Source organism: Brassica rapa, chromosome A03 (assembly GCF_000309985.2).
Source record: "Brassica rapa cultivar Chiifu-401-42 chromosome A03, CAAS_Brap_v3.01, whole genome shotgun sequence".
NCBI classification, from domain to species: domain Eukaryota; kingdom Viridiplantae; phylum Streptophyta; class Magnoliopsida; order Brassicales; family Brassicaceae; genus Brassica; species Brassica rapa.
The window spans coordinates 10401576-10429556 of NC_024797.2; the positions used below are offsets into that span (position 1 = coordinate 10401576).

The following is a 27981-nucleotide window of genomic DNA, read 5'->3' on the forward strand; positions in this document are numbered from 1 at the left end:
ACGTCGAGAGGACGAAGTCTACCGTGGAGTCGGTGGAAGCTCTCCTCCGAGATCTCAATGCACATGGGGTTTCGTTCATCGTTCCAAAACGGGATCAGAGGCCTTGGTCGCCTCCGAAGGGATATCAATGCATTTACGAATCGTATTTTCGGAGCGACACGAAGTTGTGGTTTCCAATTCCCCGAATTGTCACGGCTTACGCGTTTCGCAGAGGAGTCGCCTTAAGCCAGTTGATGAACGGTTCTCTTCGGTTAATGGTCGTTCTATCGGTGATCGCGGCTGAGGCAGGGACATCGATGAGTGTGAGGTCGTTTGAGGAGTTGACTTCAGTCTCAATTTCCGATGATGGGCTCGTCTCGACGAGGATGCGCCCAAATTATAACGTGGTCACGGGGTACCCGACCAAAACCTCAGACTGGCAGCGTTCGTATTTTTATGTGAAGTCGAACAGATCAGCGTTCGAGGAGCCTCCGAAGTCTGGTTATCGCGTTCTCTGGAATGCAGAGATGGGTACTGCGCAGTATCTTATGTGACAATTGTAGCATGTGCTCGTCTAACGCGTCTCTTTTCCTTTTGTAGTTGGTCATCCGAATCTCGCCACTTATCCCGAGGATTGGAAGGAGAGTGCTCGGATCGTTGCGCTGCAGAAGCAAGATCACTGGGAGGACTTTACTCGGGAGAGAATTCAAAGATCCATAGATCAAATTGCTAGTCGTGAGTTTTCTTTGGTTTTCCTTCTGCTTTTCCTAGCAAGTGAATAGCGTGTATTAAGAATTTTTCTTTGCAGAACGTTGGATCTCAAACTTGCTTCCCCTCGTCAATCAATCGACTTCGAAGAGACTATCCCTCTTTACTCAAGCTGAGCAGAAAGAGATCAACCGAGCCAAGACAATGAAGCAATTGCCCGACCTTAGCCTTATTGTGGCTGAAAAGATAGGCGCCAAGCGAGGCGCTTCTGGGAGCAGGGTTGGCCCTTCGGGGTTGGAAGCGGTAGAGGCGACCCCAATTGCTGCTGAGCAAACGCGTACTGGTGGCTCCTCGAAGAAAAGCAAGAAAAAGGCCGAGGATCCGAAGGAATCTTCTGAGCCCGGGCAAACTGGGGCAGACGGTTCCTCTAAAAAAGGGGGGAAGAAACGGAAAGCCGGAGATTTGCCCGCCGAGGACGCTCCTAAGAAGAAAAAGATGAAGAAGAAAGAATTGGCTATGCCCCGCTCATCCTCGGTCTGCGAAGAGGAACTTCAGGCTCTAGTTCCTGAAGCTATCCCTGAGGTTGGGACCTCGGAGGATGATGAGAATGAGACTATCGCCCTCCGCCGACGGAGACGGGAGAGTCGAGTCACCGAGGAGGTATCCCGTGGAACCTTGGCCGGTGATCTACCTTCTACTGAGGTTCCGAGGGGAATATCGACTTTGGGAGGACAGCGGGACCGCTCGAGGAATGAGTCCCCTGCTCATGTCACGGAGGGATCTGAGACCCGAGTATCCGGTCGCCCTAAGGAAACCCCGGCAGATGAGTTCAGATTCGAGTTTAACCGTGAGCTTCCGCTGGCTTGCTACCCGGAAGATTGTGCTCGCCTGTTACGGTTGGTCAAAGGCGGTCCCGATCAACTCCCTTCAGTGGGAGATCTCATCTTCAAAGATGAGTATGAGCACGCCTCTTGCTCGTCTGTAAAGGTAAGCGGTTGTTCGTTCCCTTCTTTTCCGAACCTTAAATTATTTTGGCTAAGTCTTTTGGTGTTTTGATCAGAGCCACGGCGACTGGAATGTTCTGGTCGGGAAGTATGACACAGCCCTTAGGCGGGCCAGAGAGCAGATCCGTGAGAGCGAAGAAGCCAAGAAGAAAGCGGAGGAGGCTCTTCGGGTGTCTTCGCGGGAAAAGGCTGAAGCCATTGCTCGGGAGAAATCTCTCAGGAAAGCGTTTGACGAGACGCGAACGTCTGATGCGGCTGAACTGCAGATGTGTAAGGAGGCGATGAACAATCTCGAGTTCGTGGTGGATAAGCAGCGGAAGGAAAAGGCTGATCTAGAGGCAAAAATGGCTGCGGAATTGCTAAGGCATTCCGAGGAGATGGACAGGCTTCGGAAATCTCGTAAATACGAGGTCACGCACGAGAGGGTTCGCGTGCTGATTGCCATGATCGCTAAAGCCGAGAAACGCTTTCACAGGATTTCCCTTCGTGAAGACAAAAGGGACAAATACGACGATGCTCGGTGTCTCTATAGTCAAGCCTTCGGGACGAGGAAATGTCTCGAGCAAATCAAGGCCTCTGGTGTTGAGATCCCGCAGGAAACCATCGACTTCTTCATCGGGCAAGAGAAGCACTACGAGGAAGAAGCAGAGCGTTTGGAGGTAAAGGAGATTCCGGCGGAAGATCTTTGCCTTTCTCCGCTAGTGTTGGAGTCTCGATTTTTGATCGAGGAAATTTGGCGTCAGCTTGACCCGTTTGGGTCGAATATTAATCTGATCGATTCGGAGGCCGCTATTGCTCTGCGTACTCCTCTTCGTCCTGAAGATCCGGTGGAGAAGCCCGCTCAAACTGCTGTATCTTCCAACCAACCCACCGATCAAGATGCTGATCTCGCGAAGCAGACATCGGCGGGAGCGGTTGTTCACAAGGACGGGGCAGTGCCGACCATTGTGCTAACAGATTCCCCCGCTAAGGCGTCGAAGAATGCCAGCTCATCTGCTTCCTCGTCGGAAGACCCGGAGAAGGGTGACGATGATCCCGCGGGGATGCCTATTGCGGACGCGACTGCTCCAGCCCCAGCCAAATTTGGTCGCATCTCGGGTCCCGGAGAAAAAGACGGTGATGGTGGCAAGAACCTTCCCGCTGGTGACGAATAGGGCTATCTGGTCGAGGACCTTCTCTTCCTGTTGTAATTTCGCAGTTTGTCTTTTAGTAGACTTTTTCTCCTTATGTTGTGCTTTGGTCTCGTTGAGACCTTTGAACCTTTATGTACCGTTGGCCCATATGGGTCTTGTTGTTCGATACTCGGGATGTTTTTCCCCTTTTTTTTTAAAGGCTTTTATCAAATGTTTGCTTTGCTTCGAATCGTAACTCGTTTCTCGTTAAGTCGTTCCCGTTTGCCTTGTCCGTAACTAAGTTTTAACGAGTTTTAAATGTTTGGACTTTTAACGAGTTTCCGAGGAAAAGGTATCTGGATGCCCCGCGGTAACCGAGAGGAATTTGGTCGGCCAACTCATTATTCTTCGATTTGCAGTAAGATCCAGAAATTTCGCTCGTGAGTCGGTCAATGCCTTGAGCATCGGTGACGCGGAACTCTGTTTTTCCCTTCGTTCGATATTTGATCAGGATATCGTCGACTAAGTGGGATGAGTGCTCGTGCGCCGCTTTCGAGTTAAGGGGCTAGCATCATTTGGCTCTCGTCATTGTTTACTCGAGGGAGTGAGACGAGATGTATTTTTTGTTAGGTTGGGGCTGGACCCCGTAGAGGGGATGCCTACGTACCTCCGGGGAGGATCAAGCCTTTCGTAGTTCATTTTGGTCCAAGTAAAAGTAACTTGGTAGTCATTTACTTGGAGTTCATCATCGAGTAGAAGTGACCGTAGGGTGCATCTACTCGGTTTTTTTTTTTTTTTTTTTTTTTTTTTTTTTTTTTTTTTTTGCGAGTAAAACGGTGATGTAGATCATTTTACTCGTTCCGAAAGGGTACTCGTTTTACGAGTAGAAGCGACGAAGATGCATGGAGTTCCAAGCTCGTGGAACTGCTGCTCCGCGGGAAGTTTCGAGTCGATATACTCCTGGTTTGACGACTCGAGTGATCTTATACGGTCCTTCCCAATTTGCGCCGAGTTTTCCAGCATTGGGTTCCTTGGTGTTCTCAAAGACTTTTCTCATAACCAGATCGCCGAGATCGAGAGGACGCGATCGGACCTTTTTGTTGTAGTAACTCTCGATTTGGTTTTGGTAGTTTTGGATTCGAAGTAAGGCTTGGTCGCGCTTCTCCTCTAGCCCATCTAGGGCATCTAGCAGCATCTCTTGATTAAGCTCGACATGCTGGGGCATCTTGGACCTGCGGAGACTTGTTACGTTGACCTCGGCTGGAGCCATTGCCTCCATCCCGTAAGCGAGTGAAAAAGGAGTAGATTTTGTCGCTCCTCGGGGGGTTGTCCGGTGCGACCAGAGCACGCCGTCAAGTTCATCGGCCCAATGTCCCTTTTTGAGGTCAAGGCGCTTCTTGATTCCGTCGATGATAATCTTGTTCGAGGATTCTGCTTGTCCGTTTCCTTGAGGATATCTTGGCGTCGAAGGGCTTAGTCGGATGTTCCATTTGTTGCAGAAATCTTTAAAACTTCCGGCCATAAACTGTGATCCGTTGTCTGTCACGATCTCGTATGGTAGTCCGTGGCGACAGATGATGTTCTTCCAGACAAAGCCACGAACTTCCTTCTCTGTAACCTGCGCGAAGGCTTCTGCTTCGATCCATTTGGTGAAATAGTCGGTTAATACCAGCACGAAGCGACGTTGGCGAGAATTCGGCATTGGTCCGATGATATCCATCCCCCATCGCATGAATGGGTAAGGTGCTGCGGAAGTTCGCAGTAGCTCGGTTGGACTGTGGATACTCGGAGCGTGTCGTTGGCATTTGTCGCATCGCCGGGCATATGCTTCGCAATCGGTATTCATAGTTGGCCAGAAAAATCCCAAGTTCCGAATTTTCAAGGCTAATGATCGACCTCCAGAGTGGTTTCCTCCCGCTCCTTCGTGGGTTTCTGCCATTACTAAATGTGTTTGCTCGGCGAAAATGCATTTCAGGAGGACCTTGTTAGCCGTTACTCGGTGGAGTTCTTCTTCCATGACGACGTAATGCGCGCTGCGCCTCTTTAATCGTCTTGCGGCCCATTTATCCGTTGGAAGTGTGCCCGCGGTGAGATATTGGATGAATTCAGTCCTCCAGTCGGGTAGTAGCTGATCTTGGTCTGTCATCTCGGAGTCGTCGTTGGTCTCAGATAAGGGCGTTGTTTCGAGTTCTGTGGTGACGAAGTTAGCTGACTCCGTTGAGATGTCGATGCTTGGTTTCTCGATTCGGTGAATTGGAATAGTCCTTTTGACTTGATCGCGTAGCTTGCTTCCGAGTGCTGCTAGCGCATCCGCACAGACATTTTCCCACGAGGAACCTTGGTGAGCTCGAAGAATTCGAACTCTTTAGCCAATGCTTGTACAACTCGGAGATAAGCATCCATTCTATCGTTGCGCGCATCGTAATCACCGCTGAACTGACTGGCGACGAGCTGTGAGTCGCAATATGCACTGAGTCGCTTAGCCTTGACTGCTTTGGCGAGGCGAAGGCCTGCGATGAGTGACTCATACTCTGCTTCGTTGTTTGATGCTGGGAAACCGAAGCTGAACGACTGTCGAATGAGCTCTCCCGATGGGGATTGAAGCTGAACTCCTGCTCCAGAGCCTTTGTTTGTCGAGGAACCGTCGACATGCAGGATCCATGTTGAATCCGAGGTTTCCAAATCTTGAGCGAGTTCCGGAGATAGCTCCACGAGAAAATCGGCGAGGACTTGGGCCTTAGCAGCGGTTCTGCACTTATAGGTGATGTCGAGCTCTCCGAGTTCGATCGCCCATTTGGTAAGACGGCCGGCTCTGTTCGTGTTTTGCAGGACAGTTCTGAGCGGCTGGTCGGTGAGAACTTCTACCGAATGTGACTGGAAATATGGGCGGAGTTTCCTCGCTGATTCGACGACGGCCAGGGCCATCTTTTCAAGTGTCGGGTACCGGGTTTCTGGTCCGGTCATCCTCCTGCTCATGTAGAAAACAGGTCGTTGTTCTCCTCGGTCCTCCTTGATTAACACGCTGCTGACTGCGGCGGATGAGACCGCAATGTAGAGAGATAAAACGTCGCCTATGTCCGGCTTTGCCAGGATAGGGGGCGTCGTCAGGTAATGTTTGAGCTGACTAAAAGCCTCCTCACATTTATCGTCCCAAATGAATTTCTTGTTTCCTCGGAGGAGATCGTAGAATGGGAGGCATTTATCGGTGGATCGGGAGATGAAACGATTAAGCGCTGCGATTCGGCCTGTTAGTCGTTGGACTTCTCGGCAATTTCTCGGACTGGGGAGATCAAGGACAGCTGATATTTGCTTCGGGTTTGCTTCGATTCCCCGCTGCGTCACTATGTAGCCAAGGAATTCTCCGGACGATACCCCGAAAGTGCATTTGGCCGGGTTTAGCTTCATCTTGTAAGCGTTTAGGATGTCGAAACACTCCCTTAAGTGTGCCAGGTGGTCATTTGCTCGGACTGATTTGACGAGCATGTCATCGATGTAGACTTCCATCGTTGTACCGAGCTGTTTAGCGAACATGCGGTTGACAAGTCGCTGGTACGTCGCACCGGCATTCTTCAGCCCGAAGGGCATTACTTTGTAGCAGTAAGTTCCTCGATCAGTTATGAACGACGTCTTCTCTCGATCGTCGGGATGCATCATGATCTGGTTGTATCCCGAGAAAGCGTCCATAAACGTGAGCATTTCATTGCCAGCAGTTGACTCGACCAGTCTGTCGATGTTCGGAAGTGGGTAGCTGTCTTTTGGGCAGGCTTTGTTGAGGTCAGTAAAATCGACGCACATGCGCCACTTGCCGTTTTTCTTCTTGACAACCACTGGGTTAGCGAGCCATTCCGGGTAACGAACTTCTGCTATTGAGCCCGCGCTTAGTAAGCGCTCGACTTCCTCGACAACTGCTTTGGATCTTTCGGGACCCAACTTTCGTCTCTTCTGTCGGATGGGCTTAATATTTGGGTCTACGTTTAGCTCGTGAGTCGTGATGGACTGGTCGATTCCCTGCATGTCAGTCATCGACCAGGCAAAGGTAGACAAGTTTTGCTTCAGGAAATCCGTGATATCACGTTGCATTTCGTCCGACAGATAAGCGCCTACTCGTAGCACTTTACTTGGATCCGATTCGTCGACTGGGACTTCGAGCACCTCTTCCTTTTGTGGGCAGATCTTGCTGATAGGAGGTGAGATCGAGTTGACTAGTGACTGAGATCGCTGCAGTTTGACCGTAGCGATTAAGAGATCTCGCGCGGCCCGTTGATCTCCTCTCACTGTTTTAGTCGTGCCATCCATTCCCGGGAATTTGACGCACTGATGGTACGTGGATGCGATTGCACGCATGGAGTACAACCATGGAGTGCCTAGTATCACGTGGTAGGGAGCCTTGGTGCTGACTACCGAGAACTTGACCATCCGTGCTACTCCCTCTGCTTGTACCGAGAGACGGATAGTTCCCATGATTACTTCGGAAGAACCATTAAAGCCGGTGAGAGTCCTGGATGACGGTTTCACGTCTTTTAAGTCGATTCCCATTTTTTCGAGAGTTTCGCGAAAAATGATATCGACCGAGCTACCAGTATCGATCAGCACTTTGGTGACGTCGTACTTATCGATGGCTAAAACGACGAGGAGAGGATCGTTGTGAGGGAAAGTTACTCCGACAAGGTCTCCAGTTGAGAAGGAGATTGGGAGATCAGTTGGGAACTTCTGCGGCCAGCGCTGCGAGGTGTCCACCATTCGTCGGTGATCTTTGACTGCTCGTACGGAGTCTCCGCAAGGTGGAGATCCTCCCATAATCACGTTGATCCGCGGCCTGACACTTGATTGCTTCCTGGTGAGAAGAGCTCGGAGGTCTTCGCTTTCTTTCGGCGACCCGGCCTTTTTGTGGTCCAGTTTTGCACGCAAATCACCGACTCGCGCGTTAAGCTGATCTCGTAGATCGACGATAGGATTGCCTTCCGTAGTTGCCAATGAGGATCCTGGGCTCGGCGAATGCTTAGCTCTTTTAGCATTGAGCTCGACTCGGAGGTCGGATGATCCGAGAGTCTTGTCAGTCGTTGGCGTGGTCTTTCGTTTGAGGAGTACACGTAAGTCCAACGGGTCGAGGGCTTCCTCGAGATCGCTCTCTTCGTCTGATGAGGACTCCGGTTGGGCTCGAATGACTTCAATCCTTTGTCTGGCTGCCGGCGGATCCTCGTCAGCCGAGGCGTCACCGTCATCGTCTTGATGTGGGATTTGCTCGGCGACCTTTGGTTTTTGGTCGTCTTGACGCGGTTTTGCTTGATTTTTTCGCTGATTTTTCCTGTCCTTGTTTCTGCTCCAACTGTTCTCGCTTTTTGGCTTCGGAGGAGGAATCTTAATTTCACCGCTTTCGAGTGAGGAGAGGAATTGCGCAAAAAGTGTTTTGCACTCCGAAGTGTCGTGACCTTTTACACCGTGGAGTTTACACGATTTAGTAAGCCCTGGTGGGGTCCGGGAAGATCCCGCTGCCGAATCGACCTGGGCGACCGTGGCTGGCGCTGTTGCTCGAGGGGATTCGCTTGGAGGATCGGTTTCCCGATGAAAGGTGTTCCACTTCTTCCCGTTTTCGTCGACGACGTAAAGGAGACCGCTCTTACGGTTATTTTTGTCGCTTTGAGCATGCTGACGAGGTTCGACGTGAGCTGTGACGGCATTTTTAGGCGCTGATTGCTTCGCCGAGTTGTGCTTGCTCATGATGGCTTTAGTGTCTTCTTCCATACGAATGAAGTTGTGAGAACGAGCAACGGCATCTTGCAACGTCGTGGCGGTGCATCGATAAAGATCTTCTCGGAACTTACATTCCACAAGGAGATTGTTCCTCAAGGCATCGACGGCGATGTGGTCTGGGATATTGATTCTTGACACGACCGACTTAAAACGTTCCATGTAATCGCGAAGATTCTGATCCTTCGTTTGCTTGAGGTTCCAGAGAGTCGACGCCGTTGCTTCACGCTTGGTGAACATGATATAAGTCTTGAGAAAAGCCGAGGAGAGCTCTTTGAAGCTTCTAATTGAATTCTCTTCGAGTCCCGAGAACCAGGTTAAGGCTTGCTCGTTGAGTGTTTCAATGAAAAGTTGGCAGTATCCCGCGTCTCTTTCATCGGGGGCGAGTCTGGCCCTCGCTACCGCAATATTAAAAGCCGTCAAGTGCTCGACGGGATCTCCTCCTGGTTTGTATTCCGGAAGACGCAACTTGTCCATCTTTCGGAGTTTGACCTCCGTCAGTTCCTCGGTGAAAGGAGTACGCGATGTTGATGCGATGACACTGTCAATCTCGGGTACTGCGCTCGTTGCTTGGTGGATCCTCGAGCTCATTTGTTGGAAATTTAGTTTGAGCTCAGCGATTTCTCGGATAGTTGATGGGTCTGACGCTGCAGGAGAAGCATCGGCGGCTAGGGTTTCCGCGAGTTGAAGAGTGGGATCGACTGGGTTCGTCGTTCGTCCTTCTGCCGGAGTAGGAGGGTTTGTATTGAAGAGGTAACGACGGAGCGGTTGTGAGTTGCCGGTGGAGGCGCTAAGAGCAGCGACAATGGCGGCGAGCTGATCATTCGTCGTCTTCTGAACTTCTTCTTGATGAGCAAGTCGGGCTATGACTGAACTCATGAATTCCGACGAGAGGAGGGGAGGAGGCGGAGGAGGCGTGAGTGCCGGCTCCTCTCCTGAGGTATCAGGGTTCGTACCTCCGGTGGTCATATCGGTCTAGAAACGCTGGGTCTGTCCTGCCCCACGGTGGGCGCCAATTGTTTAAGGTGAGTTTGGTCTCAGAAGAAGTAAACAATACTAGAAATGGGTCGAACAGAGGCGTTTATTAGATTTCGAGATGATGTTACAAAGGTGGAGAAAGTAAAAGCAAGCCGGAGCTCGTGAGAGCTTAAACCGGAAAAGTACAAATAGCAGAGAGATGATTGTACGGATGATAAACCCTAATCTCGCCGCTAAGTTTGTGTAGCTAAGTGTCGATGCCTTTCTCCTTTGCTTTCCTCTCCTTTTATACTCTGTTCGATTACCTTAACCTAAACTCTTTTTACTAATTGGGCTTTGTCGGCCTTTCGGGCCTGATTATGAGATGCTCGCTGAGCCGTTGAGTCGATCAACCTCGCTCCGCTTGCTCTCTGCTTCGACTATCAGCGCTCCCTGTCGAGTCGATCTCTCGAGAATCGGCTTCTGCGCCGATGTCGACTCGGTTTGCTGGACTGGGCCCTTTGTTCGATGGGCTTTGTGGATGGGTTAAATCCATCCCCAACAAATATGAAGAATATGATGACTATCTGATCGAGAAATGGGAGATCAACGGATTTGACAAAAACGACAAGGTGTATGTGGTAAGAAGTCTAAACAAAGATTCATTCCCTTTTTCTCTTTATTCAACTTCTTTAATATTTTCGATTTTCTTTTTGTTTGTTATCGCAGAGTATCAGAAGCCTCAAGTCTAGGATCTCCACTACAGCTAGGAGGTTCTATCGTTTCAAACTTCCAGCACGTGGCAGCAGACTTGTTCCATCTGTTTCTAAGGGCAGACCTGACCTCAAGAACATGCATAACTGGACTGGTGAGGACTATGATTCCTACGATTTATTCCTCATCAACAAATGGAAAGTGTCTGGGTTTGAAGAGAAGTATGCAGCCTATGTGGTAAGTCACTTTTAGCTTTTTGTTTCTTTCTATGCTCCTTCTCTACATACTTTCTTCACTCTCTGTCTTTGATTTTCTTTCTATTTTTAGGGCATCCGTGACCCCAGCTCTATGGTTTTCAAGGCCTCCAAGACATACTAGAAGGCTTCATTTGACAAAAGTGTTGTCAACTCATCTTGCTGACAACTTTTCTTTCATTAAAAAAAAAAGACATTTGTTTTACTTCATCGGAATGTTGTCTTCTGTTTTTTCTATTATGCTTGCCAAACTTTTTAGATGTCCAAGAATCTCCTTGTTAAAGCTTCTATTATGCTCTGCTTTTGACTCTGTGAATTGGTTTACTGCTATACCAACGACAGTTTCCCTTTTTCTCTGCTTTGATCTTGTCATTTTTTTTTCTCACTTGTGATTTCTGTGAGGTGTTAGTTCTCATTGGTGGATTAATATTTAAGAGGGAATTTATTCATGTATCATTAGTGTCTTTAGGTTTTTTTTATCCATCATCATGTTTGAAAGAATGAAACTTTTCTAGTATGGTATTTTTTTTGTCTTTCCATGTACGCTTTGTTTTTTCAAAAGTTGCAGTTGTATTTGTAACAGATGACTTTAGCTTTTTTTTTTCGTTAACACCTTGAAGAATTGCTTTTGTGATGCTTGTTTAATGTTAATGCTTCTTTGTTTCAATAATATATTTTTTTTTAATCTCAAAGGCGTCTGTTGTTAGGTCTCTTAATATATTTTTAAGATTCCTTAAACTTCAAGTTATAGGCCTTGTTTTGAGATTCATTTCTTTAATAAAACTAGTGCTCAAGTTACCGTGTAGATGATATTTTCACTCTCTTTCATCAACTTCAAATCAAAGTATATCTTTGCATATTGTAACACAATATTTTTGAATTGAGAATGGATCTCCAACGCTGCAAACTCACTTCTGCCATATAACTTTCCAGCCTTGACCCAGATTGTTGTATCTGAAATCTTCACTTGTATTATTGCTACTTCATCTGAAACTTTCTTTAATGAAATTTTTTTCATGCGTACAATTGCCACCAATAACTTGAGATCATGGACTGGGTTCTTAATTCTCATCCACTGAACTCTGTCCTCCTCAGACTCTGAAGTATGCGTCCCTTCTCCATAACTCTTACTCCCAATATCTCTGGCACATGAATTCCAGAACCAGTAAGAGCTCCTTTAACCGATTCAAAGCTTCTCTTCGTCTCATGACACCTAATGAATGAAGTGGTCTCATGAACACATAGTGATTCCCATGTTCTTGCAAGGAAGAGAGTGGAATGTGTCGTATTATCTTGAGGTTCTTGTCTTTTCCCACCATTCTCTTCAGAACCATAACCTTTGTCCTCTGACCTGACTTTCATATAACTTGATCTCCTTCTGTCTTGCTCTGTCCCAACATTCTTTGAATCATGAACGGTCTCACATGAAACGTTTGATTTCTGAGTTGCACAGAACAAAGTAGTTTCACAACAGCCTCTGTTGAAAAAGAAAAGTAAGCTTGTTGCATTGTTTATGCTATTGTTCTTGCAATTTTCCAGTTTTGTTGGAAAATGTTTTTTTCGGTTTTGGTGGAAAGCATATTTTTCCAGTTTTGGCGGAAAAATGCATTTCTCATGATTTGACGGAAAAAGTGTGTTTTTTATTTTGTCGGGAAAACAGGTATTTTGTTTTTTGTGGGAAAACCGGTTTTCTGATTTTGGCGAGAAAAGATTTCTGATTTTGGCGGAAAACGCGATTTTTGGAATTTGGCGGGAAAATACGGTTTTTAGATTTTGGCTAAGAAATGCATTTTTTTTCTATTTTGTCAGAAAATTTACAATTTTACGATTAAAGATATTATATTATAATAATAAAGAATTTAATTAATTTTGTAGTTGTATTTAAGGGTATTTAGGTCTTTGGATTTTAAGATGCAAATGGAGCATCCAACTATAATTTTTTAACATCTCAAATATATTTTAGATATTATATATGTTGCATTTAGATGATGCATGTAGATGCTGATGCAATAGTGTCTAAACAAACACCATCTGAATGCTCGTATGATCGTATCCAGATGCTAGTATCCTGATGAGCGTTTGGATACAAAAACGAACATGGCCTTAGTGGTAGTAGTTTGATTCAATGGTTTCTTTGTTCTGAATGATTGGGTTAATTAATGGCAGGAGGTGAAGAAGATCTTGTCAAGTTAAACACTGTTGGATCCTAAATGGAAGCTCCTGCGGACAAGCTATGCTTCTTTATGATCTTCCTGGACGTTCTTTTTTCTTTCTTCTTTGTGTTGGTTCATATCAGAGAGACACTTCTTTGTTTCTGTCTTTTATGTAGTCTTTCATTTGCAGGTAGTTCAAACTTTTGAGCATGAACACTTGTTCAAGTATGAATCCGAAAACATTACCTTACCGGAATAAATGAAAAACTTGTTGTTTTCGTTTCATGTTTAAAGATTTTCTCTAAATAACTTATAGATTCATTGATGCATAATAAAATGCATGCTTTTTTAATTATACATGGGTATTTGGCCTCCACAGAAGTGGGTCAAGACTAGGCACGTGTTAACAGCTTACATTTTCAGCCCACATGTCTTTTTTCCCTGGCGATAATTCCCTAGTCCGGATTCGAACCACGGTGACTTCACGTATTAGACTTTATCCTCAAGTTAAACCACTAGACCACAAATCGTGGTTATAAAATACGGGCTTGAGTTGGACTCAGAGGATAACAGTTCAGTGGCTCATATGTATATGAGAAATGGGAAACTGCAAGATGGAGAAAATATCATTAGGTCAATGATCGCTCAAAACGAATGTCCTGAAACAGTGTTTAGACAGTATAATATGAAAATATATAGGCCGGACAATATCACTCTTGTAACTGTGCTCAGTTCCTGTTCTGATTTAGCGGTTAGAAAGTCAAGGTCAACAAATTGATGCCGAAGCTATTAAGATCGGAGATAGCTCCGTGGTAGATGTGGTTAGTTCATTGTTCATCATGTATTAACATGTGGGGTGCCTTGAAGATGCAGCTAAAGCTTTCTCAGAACGTGAAGATGAAGTGATGTGGAGCTCGATGACTTCTGCTTATGGGATTCATGGACATCATGAGGAGGCAATCAAACTGTTTAATATTATGGAAGAGCAAACTGTGACGGAGATCAACGAGAAGACGTTGAACTTGCATTAGGCATGTAATGACAAAGGGCTTGAGTTGTTTGACATGAATCACCTGATGGTTGAAAAGATATCTATATAACATACAAGGTCAAGACTGTTCTCCATCTAAATAAAAAAGAGATCTATTCATACCTGCAAGAGCTGACTAGGGAGTTGAACTTGAAGGGAGACAAGCCTGAAACAACTTCAGTGTTGCATGAGATGAATGATGAGGAGAAAGAATCAGACTTGGTGCAGCACAGCGTAAAGCAAGCGGTTGCATATGCACTCATTAATATTACCTGAAGGTATTACCCATTAGAATAATCAAGAACTTGCGAGTTTGCAACGATTGCAATGTTGCCTTCTAAGTATATACAGGTGATCAGGAACCGAGAGATCACGTTAAGAGATGGTAGTAGATTTCATCATTTCTCTGACGGGAAGCATACTATGAACGTGTTATAAGTCGGAAGATATGATCAGTGAAAAAGGTAAAAATAGATTGTTGAAATTGTGGTAGGAGCCATGACTATGGAAAAGGAAACCTTGCTAGCGAAGACACCTTTCAAATAAAGAACGACACCATTTCACAGGATAGCTTGCCACCACTATCGCTCCACTAGTCATGCCTCAGCCTTGAAATGAATAAAGAAGTGGGTGAAAGCTCCTCTTATTATATCTGAAAAATGTCTGTCATATTCATAATACAAAATCTTTAAAATTTTGACAGATGTTGCTCCACTTGTACAACACATGGGAAGAAACATCCATAGTTCTGTTCCACTATAAAACTAAATAAATCTTTTAAATAAGAAAAAATAGCATTAAATAATAATATGAGAGAAATATTAACAGCGACCAACCAACCGAGGAAAATCAAACAGGGAGACCCACTCATTCGAAATGCTGACATGGCAGTCAACTCTCCGCGTAGAAACCGCGTAAACGTGTGATCCATCTCCTCTCTTTCTCTCGTCGTTAAATTAAAAAACTCAAATTTATGGCATTAACATAATTAAAGGCCAAAACTAAGGGTATTATCGCCATTCCGAAAAATAATTCTGGTAAATAAAACTCAAATATCGCTCTCTCATATTTTCTCCACAAACTCTTTCCAAAAAACACAGTTTTAGCATATTTCACGTAAAGAAAACAAAGCTATGGCGGATCAGCTCACCGACGATCAGATCTCCGAGTTCAAGGAAGCCTTCAGCTTATTCGACAAGGATGGTGATGGTACGTATCTTCATCTCTCTTCCTGATTGTATACTTCTTGATTCCTTGTCCAAGATGTAAAGAAGATCCATGTGGTTTTTTATTTATCGTGTAGGTTGCATTACCACGAAGGAGCTTGGCACCGTGATGCGTTCCCTAGGTCAAAACCCGACAGAAGCTGAGCTTCAGGACATGATCAACGAAGTTGACGCAGATGGTAACGGAACCATCGATTTTCCTGAGTTCTTGAACCTTATGGCTAGGAAAATGAAGGACACGGACTCCGAGGAAGAACTCAAAGAAGCGTTCAGAGTCTTTGATAAAGACCAGAACGGTTTCATCTCTGCTGCTGAGTTGAGACATGTGATGACGAATCTCGGCGAGAAGCTAACTGATGAGGAAGTTGATGAGATGATTAAGGAAGCTGATGTTGATGGTGATGGTCAGATTAACTATGAAGAGTTCGTCAAGGTTATGATGGCCAAGTGAGGCCACAACCTACTTGTTACTTCCCCTCTTTTTATTATGTAATATTCATGGCTTTTTCTTTTGGTGATTACAAGAGACAGGAATGTTATATCTCTTTTATGTTGTTAGTTTCTGTCTGAATGATTGATTTACCTAGTGGTTTTTTGTCTTCATAGAGGTTGTCTATGTATTTAAAATGAATAACCAAACTATCCTGGAAATATGTAGAATAGATCTTGTAACTCTGATTCCTAATCAGAGCAGATGCAGTGTCTGTTCAGGTCTCTAGTATCACTCTGCTTCATGGTTCTCTTAGAAACTCTCACCACATATAAAATCAAGAAGATGCTTATAGGCTGCAGCTAGAGTTTGGGGTTTCATTCTTGTTGGCTCAGAGGAGGAACTTGAAAGAGAGAAGAGCATAGTCACCAAGAGTTAATAAAAGGCATTTATTTTAATATAGTTAGGCCCATTATTTATGGATAAAGCAATATAGGATTCAAGCACATCTAAGAAAACTTGGAGCTCTCTCTTAGGTTTGCACAGAAAGACCCAGATTACACTTGTGTAGAGCACTCCATAGTGGCAGTAACTCCGATAAGACAATTATGTAAACACTTCAAGTTACAAGACTACGTCCGTACGTCAAAGGCTCCAACTCTCTTATCACACATATTATATCATTTTCTTAACCAATGTATACCGGAGCTATGAAAAAACTCAAACTAATCTCAAAAAGAAGGTATAGCCTACAGATAAATCCTCTCGCTAAATATGCAAATAAGCTCGAAAGTTTGGGTCCATCCGTATAAGCGTCCAAGAGCAGTGTGACTTAGTTAATAACATCGTCATTTTGATTATTTAATTTTAACCTTGCCAACTTGGTAAGCACATGTCCGTTAAATTATTAACTTGGCCTCTTCTACTTGGTTTTGAAAACAAACATTCATTCTTCTACATGTTTCTTCTTTTAATAAGAACCGGTAACTAAACACGACTTGGTTATCTTTTTGATTAAATTTGTACACAAATATTCAAGACATGCATTTCAATGGAGAGAATCAATCTAATCATTGCCTTCCAGCTATTGAAATTGGATCTCCTACTCATTGTAACACGTGAGATAGTAATTGTCTCATCTCACGCAATAGAAAAGTTATTATGACATAGTGACATTAAACGAATTATGACGATATTTGATTAAAAAAAAAAACAATTAAGACGATTGAATTTGAGTGCAGCCATAGTCCACGAAACAATAAATAATACTAACAAATATTTAAACAAAGTATGATAGGATATATATATAATTAAAATATGGTTTTATGGTTTTTTTGTTGAACATTTATGTATTCTTATTCATTTGAAACGTGACTGACGTGGGGTTTGTCCATGCATGATTCATGAATACCTGCGACATTCACATCTACAGTGGACTTCAGTCTATATAGTTTTTGTGCAATCTATAGAGCTCTGCCCTAAAACACCCTGTCATGAGAAAACTAAAACCATGAAACTCAGGTTATTAATTATGCCAACGACGAGAAGTATTTTTTACGATAAGAAACGTATCGATATATATTCATATATTAAATCACATGTACCAATTACCAAACCCATGAGGGATTGTTCATTCCTCTATTGATTTCGGTTTTGACGTGCAAGTAAATTCATAAAATGTTGTTTTCTAAGTTGTTAGAGTAGGCAAACAACAAATCTAAATGAAAGATGCCATTGAACAAAAATCTGGAGAAATTATCTCATTTTCTTCAGTTTTAAAATGCAAACTGGAAAGAAACTAGAGTTTAATATAATATGTAATATTATAATATTAAATCAAATTAAAAGGAAAAAGATATGTACAGTTTACATATGTGGACCAGTGAAGTATGGTTAACTTCATATAAACAACAAAATATACTAACCTATAAATGCAAGACATTTCTTTGGGTAGATTTGCTTTTATCAAGTGCCAACTTCGAGGTCATATACTCTCTTTTTTATCATTTTGGCATGATTCAAGGACTCTTTTGGATCCTTTGTCTGATATTTTTTAGCATTGCAGATTGTGCAGTGCAAAGACAACGCTGCTCCGAGCCTTGGTAAGATTTGGCAATCTCAAATTCCTTTTTTATAGACTCGTTTATTCACCCTTGAATTGTATCTCTCTATAATAGAATAGGATATCAATGCAAAACTATTCAAATATATGATGTAACAAACAAACTTGTAAGATATGATTATAATTCTGTTTCAGAATAGTCACCAAACACGACTCTTTCTTGGCAACCAAACCTCACATTCACATTTAACAAAAGAGATTGCTACTAGAAACAATAAAAATAAAAAAAAACAGCAAAAAATATTAAAAATCAAAATCAAAATAAATCAATCAAGCTTTACTTTTTGTGTGTGTTTATGCTCTCTCTGTCTCTCCTTTTCTTGTTGCTACTGAGAAAGCATCTTCTTTCACTTTCTCTTTTCAATCTCAAAACACTTTTGCTTTTGCTTCATCTAATGTCTTTACTCAACTTTACCATCTCATTGTAACGAATCTCTCTTCTTCTTCTTCTTCTTCCTCCTCTTTTGCGTGTAGTCTATCTCTTCCTCTGAAACTCTGTTTTTTCCCGGGAAAACTAACTGACTCCTCAAAGCTTCTTACTTTCTCCTGTAAATCACAATTCTTCACCTCCTTATCACTTCCCCATCTCATAATTAATGGGGATCTGTCACGGAAAACCCATCGAACAACAATCAAAACAGAGCACCTCTGTTTCCTCCGATCAAACTCCGGCGAAATCTTCAGGCTTTCCTTTATACAGTCCAAGCCCTTTGCCTAGCCTATTCAAACCCTCGCCGGCGAGCGCGAGCTCCACGCCTCTCCGCATCTTCAAGAGACCTTTCCCTCCTCCTTCCCCTGCTAAGCACATACGCGCTTTCCTCGCGCGTCGCAACGGCTCCACCAACAAGCCCAACGAGGTCTCGATCCCCGAAGGCAAGGAGTTCGAGATCGGTCTTGATAAGAGCTTCGGCTTCTCGAAACACTTTGCTTCGCACTACGAGATTGATGGCGAGGTGGGTCGAGGGCATTTTGGGTATACTTGCTCTGCTAAAGGTAAAAAAGGAACCTTGAAGGGACAAGAAGTTGCTGTTAAAGTCATTCCTAAGTCCAAGGTTTGGTTCTTGATCACTTTCTGTTAGTGTTCAAATTGATTCTTTTATAGTGTGGTTACGAATAGAGTTTAGTTGTTCAAATGTTATATGTTTTAACTTGACACTTTGATGTTATTTCTAGGTTTGGTCTGAGTGTGTGTTTTTAGATCCTATTCAAATGCTTAGTGTTTTTATGTTGCAGATGACAACAGCAATTGCGATTGAGGATGTTAGTAGAGAAGTGAAGATATTGCGAGCTTTGACTGGTCACAAGAACTTAGTCCAGTTCTATGACGCTTTTGAAGATGATGAGAATGTTTACATTGTGATGGAGTAAGTATACCTCATTGTCTTATGCTACCTTTGATCAATCTTTTAATTAATTTAGTCTCTTTTTTTATCAGGTTATGTAAAGGTGGTGAGCTCTTAGACAAAATACTTCAAAGGTAGTTTAATCTCCTGCTACATCACATGTGTCTATCTATGCTTTTTGAATGCGTTGATGTATTGACTTTGTTGAGATTGGTCTCATATAGGGGTGGCAAATACTCGGAAGATGATGCTAAACAAGTTATGGTTCAGATTCTTAGTGTTGTAGCTTACTGTCATCTCCAAGGTGTGGTTCACCGTGACCTTAAACCAGAGGTAGTTTATAGATTTTTTTTCTTGTAATTCATTTGGCTTTAGGTGACACTTCACTTTCTAGTCCTGAAGAGTGATAATGACTGTTCTGTTTGTTTTCCCTCTCACAGAACTTTCTGTTCAGTACAAAGGATGAGACATCTCCTCTAAAAGCAATTGACTTTGGTCTCTCTGATTACGTCAAGCCAGGTCAGACATATAAACAATAAACCCATAATCTGGTAGTTAAATGAAAAAAAAACTCAACAATGTTTTTGCAATTTATGCAGACGAGAGGTTGAATGATATAGTAGGAAGTGCTTACTACGTAGCCCCTGAAGTTTTGCACCGTACATACGGAACAGAAGCTGACATGTGGAGTATAGGAGTGATTGCTTACATTCTTCTTTGTGGGAGTAGACCCTTTTGGGCCCGTACTGAATCAGGAATCTTCAGAGCTGTACTTAAGTCAGTACCCAACTTTGAAGAAGCTCCTTGGCCTTCACTATCACCTGATGCTGTAGATTTTGTGAAAAGGTTGCTAAACAAAGATTACCGTAAAAGACTAACTGCTGCACAGGCTCTGTGTAAGTATAGGCTCATCATCTTCATCTCTATAACACATTAGTATCATGTCTTATATTTATGAAAACATGTGAATCTCAGGTCATCCGTGGCTGGTTGGCTCACATGAACTGAAGATACCTTGTGATATGATCATATACAAGCTTGTGAAAGTGTACATAATGTCTACTTCATTGAGAAAATCAGCTTTAGTTGTGAGTTGGAATCTAAGAAGCTTTACATATTCTATTTCCAAAGACATTAACTGTATGATAAATGTTTTTTTTTTCTTCTTCTTCTCATGGTTACAGGCTCTTGCCAAGACATTAACTGTACCACAGCTAGCTTATCTGAGGGAGCAATTTACATTGTTGGGGCCAAGCAAAAATGGATACATCTCCATGCAGAATTACAAAACAGTGAGTTACTTCTGTCTTCAGTGATTCCATCTATCACCTTTTGGGATCTTATATGATTTTTTGATGTTTTTCAGACAAATCTCAGGCAATTTTAAAGAGCGCAACAGATGCTATGAAGGATTCAAGAGTCATAGATTTTGTTCACATGGTAAGAAACAAGAGGCTAATTACATACACCTAATAGTTAAATCATTTGTTTAAAAACGGTATAACATCTTTTTTTTTGGGGATGCAGATAAGCTGTCTTCAATACAAGAAACTAGACTTTGAAGAGTTTTGTGCATCAGCATTAAGTGTTTATCAGATGGAAGCAATGGAAACATGGGAGCAACACGCACGGCGAGCTTACGAGTTGTTTGAGAAAGATGGGAATAGACCCATCATGATTGAGGAGCTTGCATCGGTATATGAATCTTTTTACTCTTTTCTTATTCACATAGAGAGACTCATGAAGAAGAACAAAACTTAAAAACATTGATTGTGGACTGCAGGAACTCGGACTCGGACCATCAGTACCTGTGCATGTTGTGCTTCAGGATTGGATAAGACATTCAGATGGAAAGCTTAGTTTCTTGGGTTTTGTCAGACTACTACACGGTGTGTCTTCTCGTACATTACATAAAGCTTAGGAGCAATGACATTGTTTGAGTGTAGATTTGGTTTCTTTTTTATTTTATTTTTTTACCATTTCTTGGTAGTTTTGAGTCAAAGATTCGATGATTATGTCAGTGTGTGTATGTGTAATGTGTGTGGTCTGGGGAAGGAATGGTTTCAGATGAAGAGGAATGTACAGAATGAGTCTTGTTATCTCTAACTTCTTTGTTTTCTAACCCATTTTATATTCGGAACAGTAGTTTCTGCATAAACATGTTACACAAAAACCTTGACCCTATGATCCAAATTAATATCCGAATTTTTAAGAAATCAGCTTTGTTTGAATTTACTATCTCCAACGACGAGAAGACTGATCAAAGAGGGAAAGCTAAAGTAGGATACATGAAAAAGAAAGTGTCACTGCATCAACAAACAAAAACTAATTCTAGAGACTTGTTCAGTGTAGACATAAGCGGTTTGGTTCCGTCATTCGGCAATTCAGCAGCTCCTCTAATTATGCTCCAGAGGTTGCTACAAACAAGAATCAGCAATTCTAACTGACCCGTTAGGAAAGCTGAAAAGGAATAAAAATTTAGTTGTAATCATTGTTCTAAAAGTTGGTTTAGACAATATATAAATGTTCGCCTAGACGTTTGACCACCGCCTAGTCGGTACATTGGGTATAAACAAAACGATTTTTCTAAAATGTTTTTTTTTTAATTTGGTCTATACATTCAAAAAAATCGTTCTAGACATCCGGTTAAGACGTGTAACTATGCCTAACGATTTATAGAATATTGGCTGTAGCAAAAAAAAAAGGCTTTGGTTTTGGATTACCCTGAAGATAAGCCGGTAAATAAATGTACCAACCCCTAAATATAAAAGAATGCAATCTTTTTTTTTGAACTACAAAAAAAAATGCATTCTAACCCATGACAATTCATCTTTTGTAAATTGGTCCAGTGGACACCTATTATAGAAAATCATTAATGAAGAAGGTTTTGTTTTTAAAATTTGGTTCAGTGGGGTTATCTATTGTTCAGTTAAGAAATTCAATCAACAAAACAAAAACATATGAAAGCATTTACTAGTTTGTAAGATATTGTTTTGAATGAATTGTTTTTAGATTTATAACTAGTTAATTTACTTTTATAAAAAATCTACATACAAAAACATATAAAATAGTACTCTCTCTGTTCAATATGTAGGTGGTTTTAGCCAAAAAATATAATTTACAATATAAGGTGTTTGCACAATTCAAAACAATTTTTGCATTAATTGGATACTGTGTGACCAATTCATTTATATATGATTTTTTATTATTGGTTAAATTTATATATTAAATTGTATTTTTTCAAACCTATTTTTTAAAAGTAAAACTACTTTTATATTGAAAAGGTGGTAGGATATATCAATCGTTCCAAATGACCAAAAAAAAAAAATCAATCGTACCGATAAAAAAAATGGTTGGAGGGTTATGTGTAATGGACATGTTGGTGGACAATAACTCCAGCGAACGTATCAACTTTGTAGATCCTATCAGAAGAAGTTGTTTGCATCTATCCGTTTACTTTAAAGTCAACACACGTGCTCTCCTTATGATTCAACCACGAAAGCTTTTTGACTTTTGTAGTTTCCAAACTTTTGATTCAACAATTTATCCGGCTATGGTATTATTTCAATTTCTTTAGTTAGGCCAAAATTAATATCCCGCACCATAGTACGGTCATTAGTCATTACTCAATGGCCAACTTAGCTAGCCTAGAGATCATAAGCAAAGCTTTCGCCGACAAGTTCTTGATTTTAAATTTCAGGAATATTAAATGAAGAAAATATGAGTCGCGTTTTGAATTATGAGACTGATGTAAGGCGGTAAATGTGATATATATATTTATTTTTCTTAATGACGAACGTGATAGTTTTTTTTTTGCCAGACTTGAGATTTTTCTTTTTGAGGAAATAGTATTTTAGATATTTTCATAACGTTTATTCATAAGACATTAATTTCCATAGCAATTTATTTCATAACACACATGTATCGATCACATGCAATGTCATTTATTTCCTCCTGTCTAGTAGGCGATGCAGAAACTGAAACTTTTATTTTCCATATGAAACTTAGTTACTGAACTGACACAATACAGTATCAAGCAACACAAGAAAAAAAAAAAACCTAGTCCCTTTCTCTCTCGAAGCAAAAGGCGCCGTCGTCGTTCATCTTTGTTGCTCCGGCGGTTGGCGTCTCTTGCCACCGTCGGAAGCGGTTCTAATTTTTTTCTTCTTAGCTTGGCGGATCTCCACTTTGGACTTGCGACGTTGAAGGTTTGGGTTGCGATCTGGCTTCAAAGAGATGTTTTGTGTGGTTATTTGGTCAGATCTTTGTTCGCTCTCGCTGGATTGGAGAATCGGCGGTCTGAGGTAGCGATTGGCTTCGGTGAGGTGGCGTTGGCCTGTTGGTAGTGGTCCGACACCGGTGAAGTTCATGGGCCTCGTCTTGTCTTGATTTTTTCCTGTTTGCAACCTTTTCTTTGACGTTTATAGTATGGTGAAGTTATCTTTATTTAGACTAGTTTGAGGCTGTGGTTGCTTGTGAAAGGCTTTGTTGTGAGAGCGTGTGTCTGTGTTTCTACCGGATTGCTTGGGGGGGGGTCTGCTAGTTTCGAAATTATTTTCTGGTGCGCGGTGGCAGGTTTAGCCGGCTCTGATGTGGGGTTGTAATTCTTCCATCGATCCTGGTGTCTCGTTTTCAGGTGGTCAATGGTGGTGCGTTGTGCTAGTTTCTCCAGCTCTGCCCTTTCGTTAGTGCATCAAAGATTTCTTAAGCGCTTGGGAGTTTGTGTGGTCTGTGGCAAGTGTGGATGGTGTCTTCTCTCGGGTCTGCGGTTAGGTTCTTCTCTGTGGTCTCCGGATAGAAGCTATCATCCTTGGAGCGTATGATGACTTTCTTGTGGTTATCTTTCGTTTCGCCGTTTTCACTCGGTCGTTCATTTAGATTTCAGTGGGTGAAGTGCAAGTGTTATGAAGTTGTGCTGTCCCTTGGTCTGCATCCTACGGGTTCTTCCGGATTACTTGGTAAGGGGCTGTGGAGCTTATGCTCAATTGCGTGAGGTCTTGGAGTAGTCGATTGCCAAACATGCATCTTCATTGGCTGCTCGGGTTGGAATTTGTTGTTTCTTTGGCTTCTTTGAGGTGAAGCAATGGTAAGTGTGGTGTTTGTTCGTGGTTTTTCCTTCAACCCCAATAATATAGGCCTGCTACGCTTTCTCGATCAATCCTGCTTCTAACGCTGGTTGCTTCGCCTTCCTTGATTGTATGGTTATTCTCCTTTGGCGCTTAGTTATCTTGTTCTCCTTAGTTTAAGTTAGTTTCTTGGGGGTAAGTGTTTGCTTCAGTCCTTGTTTCTGGGTAGTATCTTGTTTCTACGCCGGCTTATGATTTCAGAAAGGTTGTATACCTTTGCTGACTTTGTGTGTAAAACTCTGTTTGAACCTTTGATTAATCTAATAGATGACAAAAAAAAAAAAAGAACTGACACAATACAGTATTTTCTTAGGGTCCATCTTAGACGTTGGAGCCTCAACATTTGTGTGAAGAAAATGTACTAGTATGGTTAAAGGAGCTTATAATTAGGAGTAATGGGAGGGGAGACTAGAGGGCCCCGTTAATGGTAGACCAATTTTAAGAGACCATTTAAGCAGGGACTAACAACACAGCAGACACCAGAGTGCTAACCTCCTCCTTCTCCCCACTTGTCCACCTTGACCCCCTTCACTAATTCTCCATTTATTTCCCAATGAACTTGAACTTGGAGCAAAGAGCACAAACGGGTACTCATCTAGTATTATCTACAATGAACTTGAACTTGGAGCAAATAGCACAAAAGGTTGAACTGACTATAGTTAAAAACCTCTTAGGTTATGACTGTATAGTCACTCTACCACAAATTTTTACTCCAAAACTTATTTACTCTGTCTACTAGTTATGACTTAGGAATACTCATCTAGTATTTATTATTTACAATGAACATGAACTTGGAGCAAAGAGCACAAATAGTTGAACTGACTATAGTTAAAAACTTGTTCCTTCACTATACTTAGGCTGTGACGGTATCACTCTAACGTAACTTTTTACTCTTAACAATTCGCCGGTCACTAATAATTCGTCGATTAACTTAGGTTGTGACTGTATCTCTATGGTTAACTAATTTAGACTTATGATTTAGATTTGATGGGTGAAATTTTTAGAGGTCGAGGTTTAGGATTTTAATAAATAAATAAATACTTAAATTTTATAAACAGTTTCAAAAAAAAATTCGAAGTTAAAAACAAAAACAAATTGAAAAGAAAAAACGAAAAAAATTTATAAAAGTTAAAAATGTATAATTTGAAAACTTTATTTATCATTATTATTATTATTATTTATGTATATAGTTATTTATATTTATATATCTATAAAGTAAGGATAGAAGGGTTTTTGTTTTTTTTAATAAAACTTCATACTTTAAAGTATTTGTAAAGATATCTCTCTATCAAAAATAAGCATAAGAAATAGTACAAAATGAGGTAAAACATATTTTCCTCAAAAAATATACACTCGGCTTTATTTCATATTTTGGTAATGTAATAAACAATAATATTTCTATTTTTTTTCATCATTTCATTTTTGATTATTTTTCACTTTTTTACTTTAGGTTACTGTAATGAAACCAGAACCTTATGACGAGGCTATTGTCATTTTGGTTTTATATATCTCTATAAATCTATAGTTCTACTAGACTTTCGGCGTAAGTACATCTTATGTGTATATATATATTTTTAAATGGCATATGCTGATATGCAACATCTTCACTAATATCCTACACTATCATTATTTTCCTTCCACTGACATTACAGCATCTTGTTCGGATGGTCTTATCATTCTTTTTCTTTTTTTTTGAGTCTAAAAAAAGGTGTTTTCACTTTCTTTACTAGAAACTCAAGCATTGTAAATAGTCATTTTTACCGTGAATTAAATCTAAGTAACAGAAATTACAGTCGCAATCCTTTTACCACTAGGCCAACTCAACATTGGTGGTCTTATCATTCTTTCTTCTCCAAAGATAATTGTTAATAAATTAAATGCTATTGGATCAGTACAATATACTAATCTAGTGGAGAGTACGAATTATGTATTTATTTTAAAATGTAAATTGGTGAATTTTTTTTTTTTGATAACCGAGTGTCCTGGCCTCATCGTGGTGGTCTAGACTAGAGACCGAACCCTTTAGCGGCACGGACGCACACCCAAAGGTGGGTCATGGCCAAGCAACGGTCTTTGGTCTCGGGCGCCAGAGCAAATCCGCATGTAAATTCTCTGGTGGCCAGTGCGAGTCGAACCCGAAACCGTACTTGCAGCCGCAAGCCGTTTACCACCAGACTAACTCGTCCTGATTAAATTGGTGAATTTTTTTTGTTCGAGTCTAATTGGTAACATTCGTTAAAAAAAACTAATTGGTAACATATCAAACAATGGACTAGACAAACGTAACAAATACTGTTTTAATCTCAAACGTGCAAAACATACAGAACCAATATACACTAAAAAAGAAGATTAGAAAAGTACATAATTTTGACCAAAAAAAAAAAAAAGTACATAATTATCTATCATTCGAACGTGTCGGTTAAGTCATTTTGGCTTGTGGTCAAGTTTTGGTCAAGTCATGATGGTTATTGGTTAAGTATCAGCATAATGGACTCCTATGGTTCTAGCAGAGGTAGGAGTAGTTTTTTTTGCTTCCATATTTGTGATTTATCTTCAGTATTAATCTGGTGACATCACTATCGTCGGGTCAACTGACGTCATGGCGTCTATGTGTCTATGTCACGGATATAGACGTGGCGCTTCTGTAGATGCCTTGATGACCAATAAGCGGATGGCGGCTTCCACTTTAACATTATTCACATTTTCTTTTGTCATGCGACTGGCGCGTACAATCACGTATTAAGAGAAATCATTGGACTAATTATTTATAATTACATTATTTGCCTGCTGAAACATAGGTAGAACTTGTAGATTCTTTGGTATGTAAAAAATTAAACAAGCTTCAAACTTTCAATGCACCAAGCGGGTATTCTGTGAAAACACACGCATAACAAACTAATCATTTGACTGAAACTTATTTTCCTAAAAATTTTATTGTTTAAAAAATGTAATATTAATAAACATTTTAATTTACTGATATTTTTTCGTTTCTTATCAATTTTTTATAAAATTACTAATAACTATTAATACATGCATGAATATCAATATAGCTTTGTTATAAATACGTCTATATCCAAATTAACTTATTTGTTCTTTTGTTGATATACTAAAACCAAGTATGGTTATCAATCTTGTTTTGTTACCTCATGTAGAAACAACTGTTTAAAAGAAAGGAGTAGGTGTGAAACGGTGAATATACACGCGTGTAGATTAAACGCGCCGTCGGCTAACACCAGCCGAGGACTCGATGAGACTGTCATTAAATTTTTGTTTGGTTTCCTTACCATTAATATCCATCCTAAAAAATCTTATACTTGTTTTTTTTTTTATATATAATTTCAGATTAGGCTAAAACAAGAGAGCTCACATCTGGATTATTTTTCCTTTTGAGTTCTTTACAAAGAATCAAGCAAATGGAGTCATCATCAACGTTGCTCAAAAGCTCAAACCAGAGAAAGTCACCATCGTCTCCGACAAGGAAACCACCAAGGCAAAAGAGGAAGACAACGACGACCACGAGCAATAACAAACCCATCAAAGTCCGTTACATATCAAACCCGATGAGAGTGGAGACGTGTGCTTCTAAGTTCAGAGAGCTCGTTCAAGAACTGACCGGTCAAAACGCCGCCGATCTACCTCCGGGGCCCACAACTTTCGCCGCCAAAGATCCTCACAAGAAGGAGATTAATCCTGAGCCGTTGGATGAAGGGATTTGTGAGTATTACTCACCGATGGATGATGAAGTGTTTAATGCTCCGCAAATGTCGGCAGCTCTGTCTGCGTTTTTCTCGTCTGGGTTTTACAACGTGAATGCATTAGAAAGCATTGGTTCTCTCTGAAAATCTTATGTGTCTTTTTACATAAAAATGTAACACAGATCAGAAGAAGAAATCATCTTAGGGTTTCCTGGATACCGACATATGTATTTCTGTTTTTGTTTACAAAAAACATGTATTCTGTTTTTTCATGTGGCGAATTGTTTTTCTTTTTTTGAGTGAGTAATTATTTGCGTTCATTTAAAAGAAGAAATCTTGCATTTTTCATCAAAATTTGTTAGGTGGTCGATCTATGTATA

At 41.3% G+C, this 27981-nt stretch overlaps 3 protein-coding genes and 1 long non-coding RNA gene across 4 annotated transcripts; 3 read left to right on the forward strand and 1 right to left on the reverse strand.

Annotated features, from left to right (window-relative positions):
* Positions 1 to 1981: 1981 nt before the first annotated feature.
* LOC103857966 (calmodulin-2) lies at positions 1982 to 15542 on the forward strand. The gene is made up of 3 exons (XM_033288494.1): positions 1982 to 1986; positions 14791 to 14868; positions 14963 to 15542. Exons 2-3 carry the CDS (start codon positions 14793 to 14795, stop codon positions 15334 to 15336), a joined length of 450 nt encoding a protein of 149 aa, XP_033144385.1. The 5' UTR covers positions 1982 to 1986; positions 14791 to 14792; the 3' UTR covers positions 15337 to 15542.
* Positions 12120 to 14777, reverse strand: LOC117132928. The gene is made up of 2 exons (XR_004456688.1): positions 14195 to 14777; positions 12120 to 13931 (listed from the first exon to the last, which is right to left on the reverse strand). It is a non-coding gene; the product is annotated as an uncharacterized LOC117132928 (long non-coding RNA).
* A 236-nt stretch (positions 15543 to 15778) lies between the features above and the next one.
* On the forward strand, positions 15779 to 20922 carry LOC103857967 (CDPK-related kinase 1). Its single transcript, XM_009135221.3, has 11 exons — positions 15779 to 18489; positions 18671 to 18801; positions 18873 to 18914; positions 19005 to 19113; positions 19221 to 19299; positions 19380 to 19676; positions 19756 to 19868; positions 19965 to 20072; positions 20158 to 20220; positions 20308 to 20475; positions 20564 to 20922. Exons 1-11 carry the CDS (start codon positions 18034 to 18036, stop codon positions 20699 to 20701), a joined length of 1704 nt encoding a protein of 567 aa, XP_009133469.1. The 5' UTR covers positions 15779 to 18033; the 3' UTR covers positions 20702 to 20922.
* A 249-nt stretch (positions 20923 to 21171) lies between these two features.
* LOC103857968 (sigma factor binding protein 2, chloroplastic) lies at positions 21172 to 27949 on the forward strand. Its single transcript, XM_033288495.1, has one exon. The coding sequence runs from the start codon at positions 27320 to 27322 to the stop codon at positions 27743 to 27745; it is 426 nt and encodes a 141-aa protein (XP_033144386.1). The 5' UTR covers positions 21172 to 27319; the 3' UTR covers positions 27746 to 27949.
* Positions 27950 to 27981: the final 32 nt, after the last annotated feature.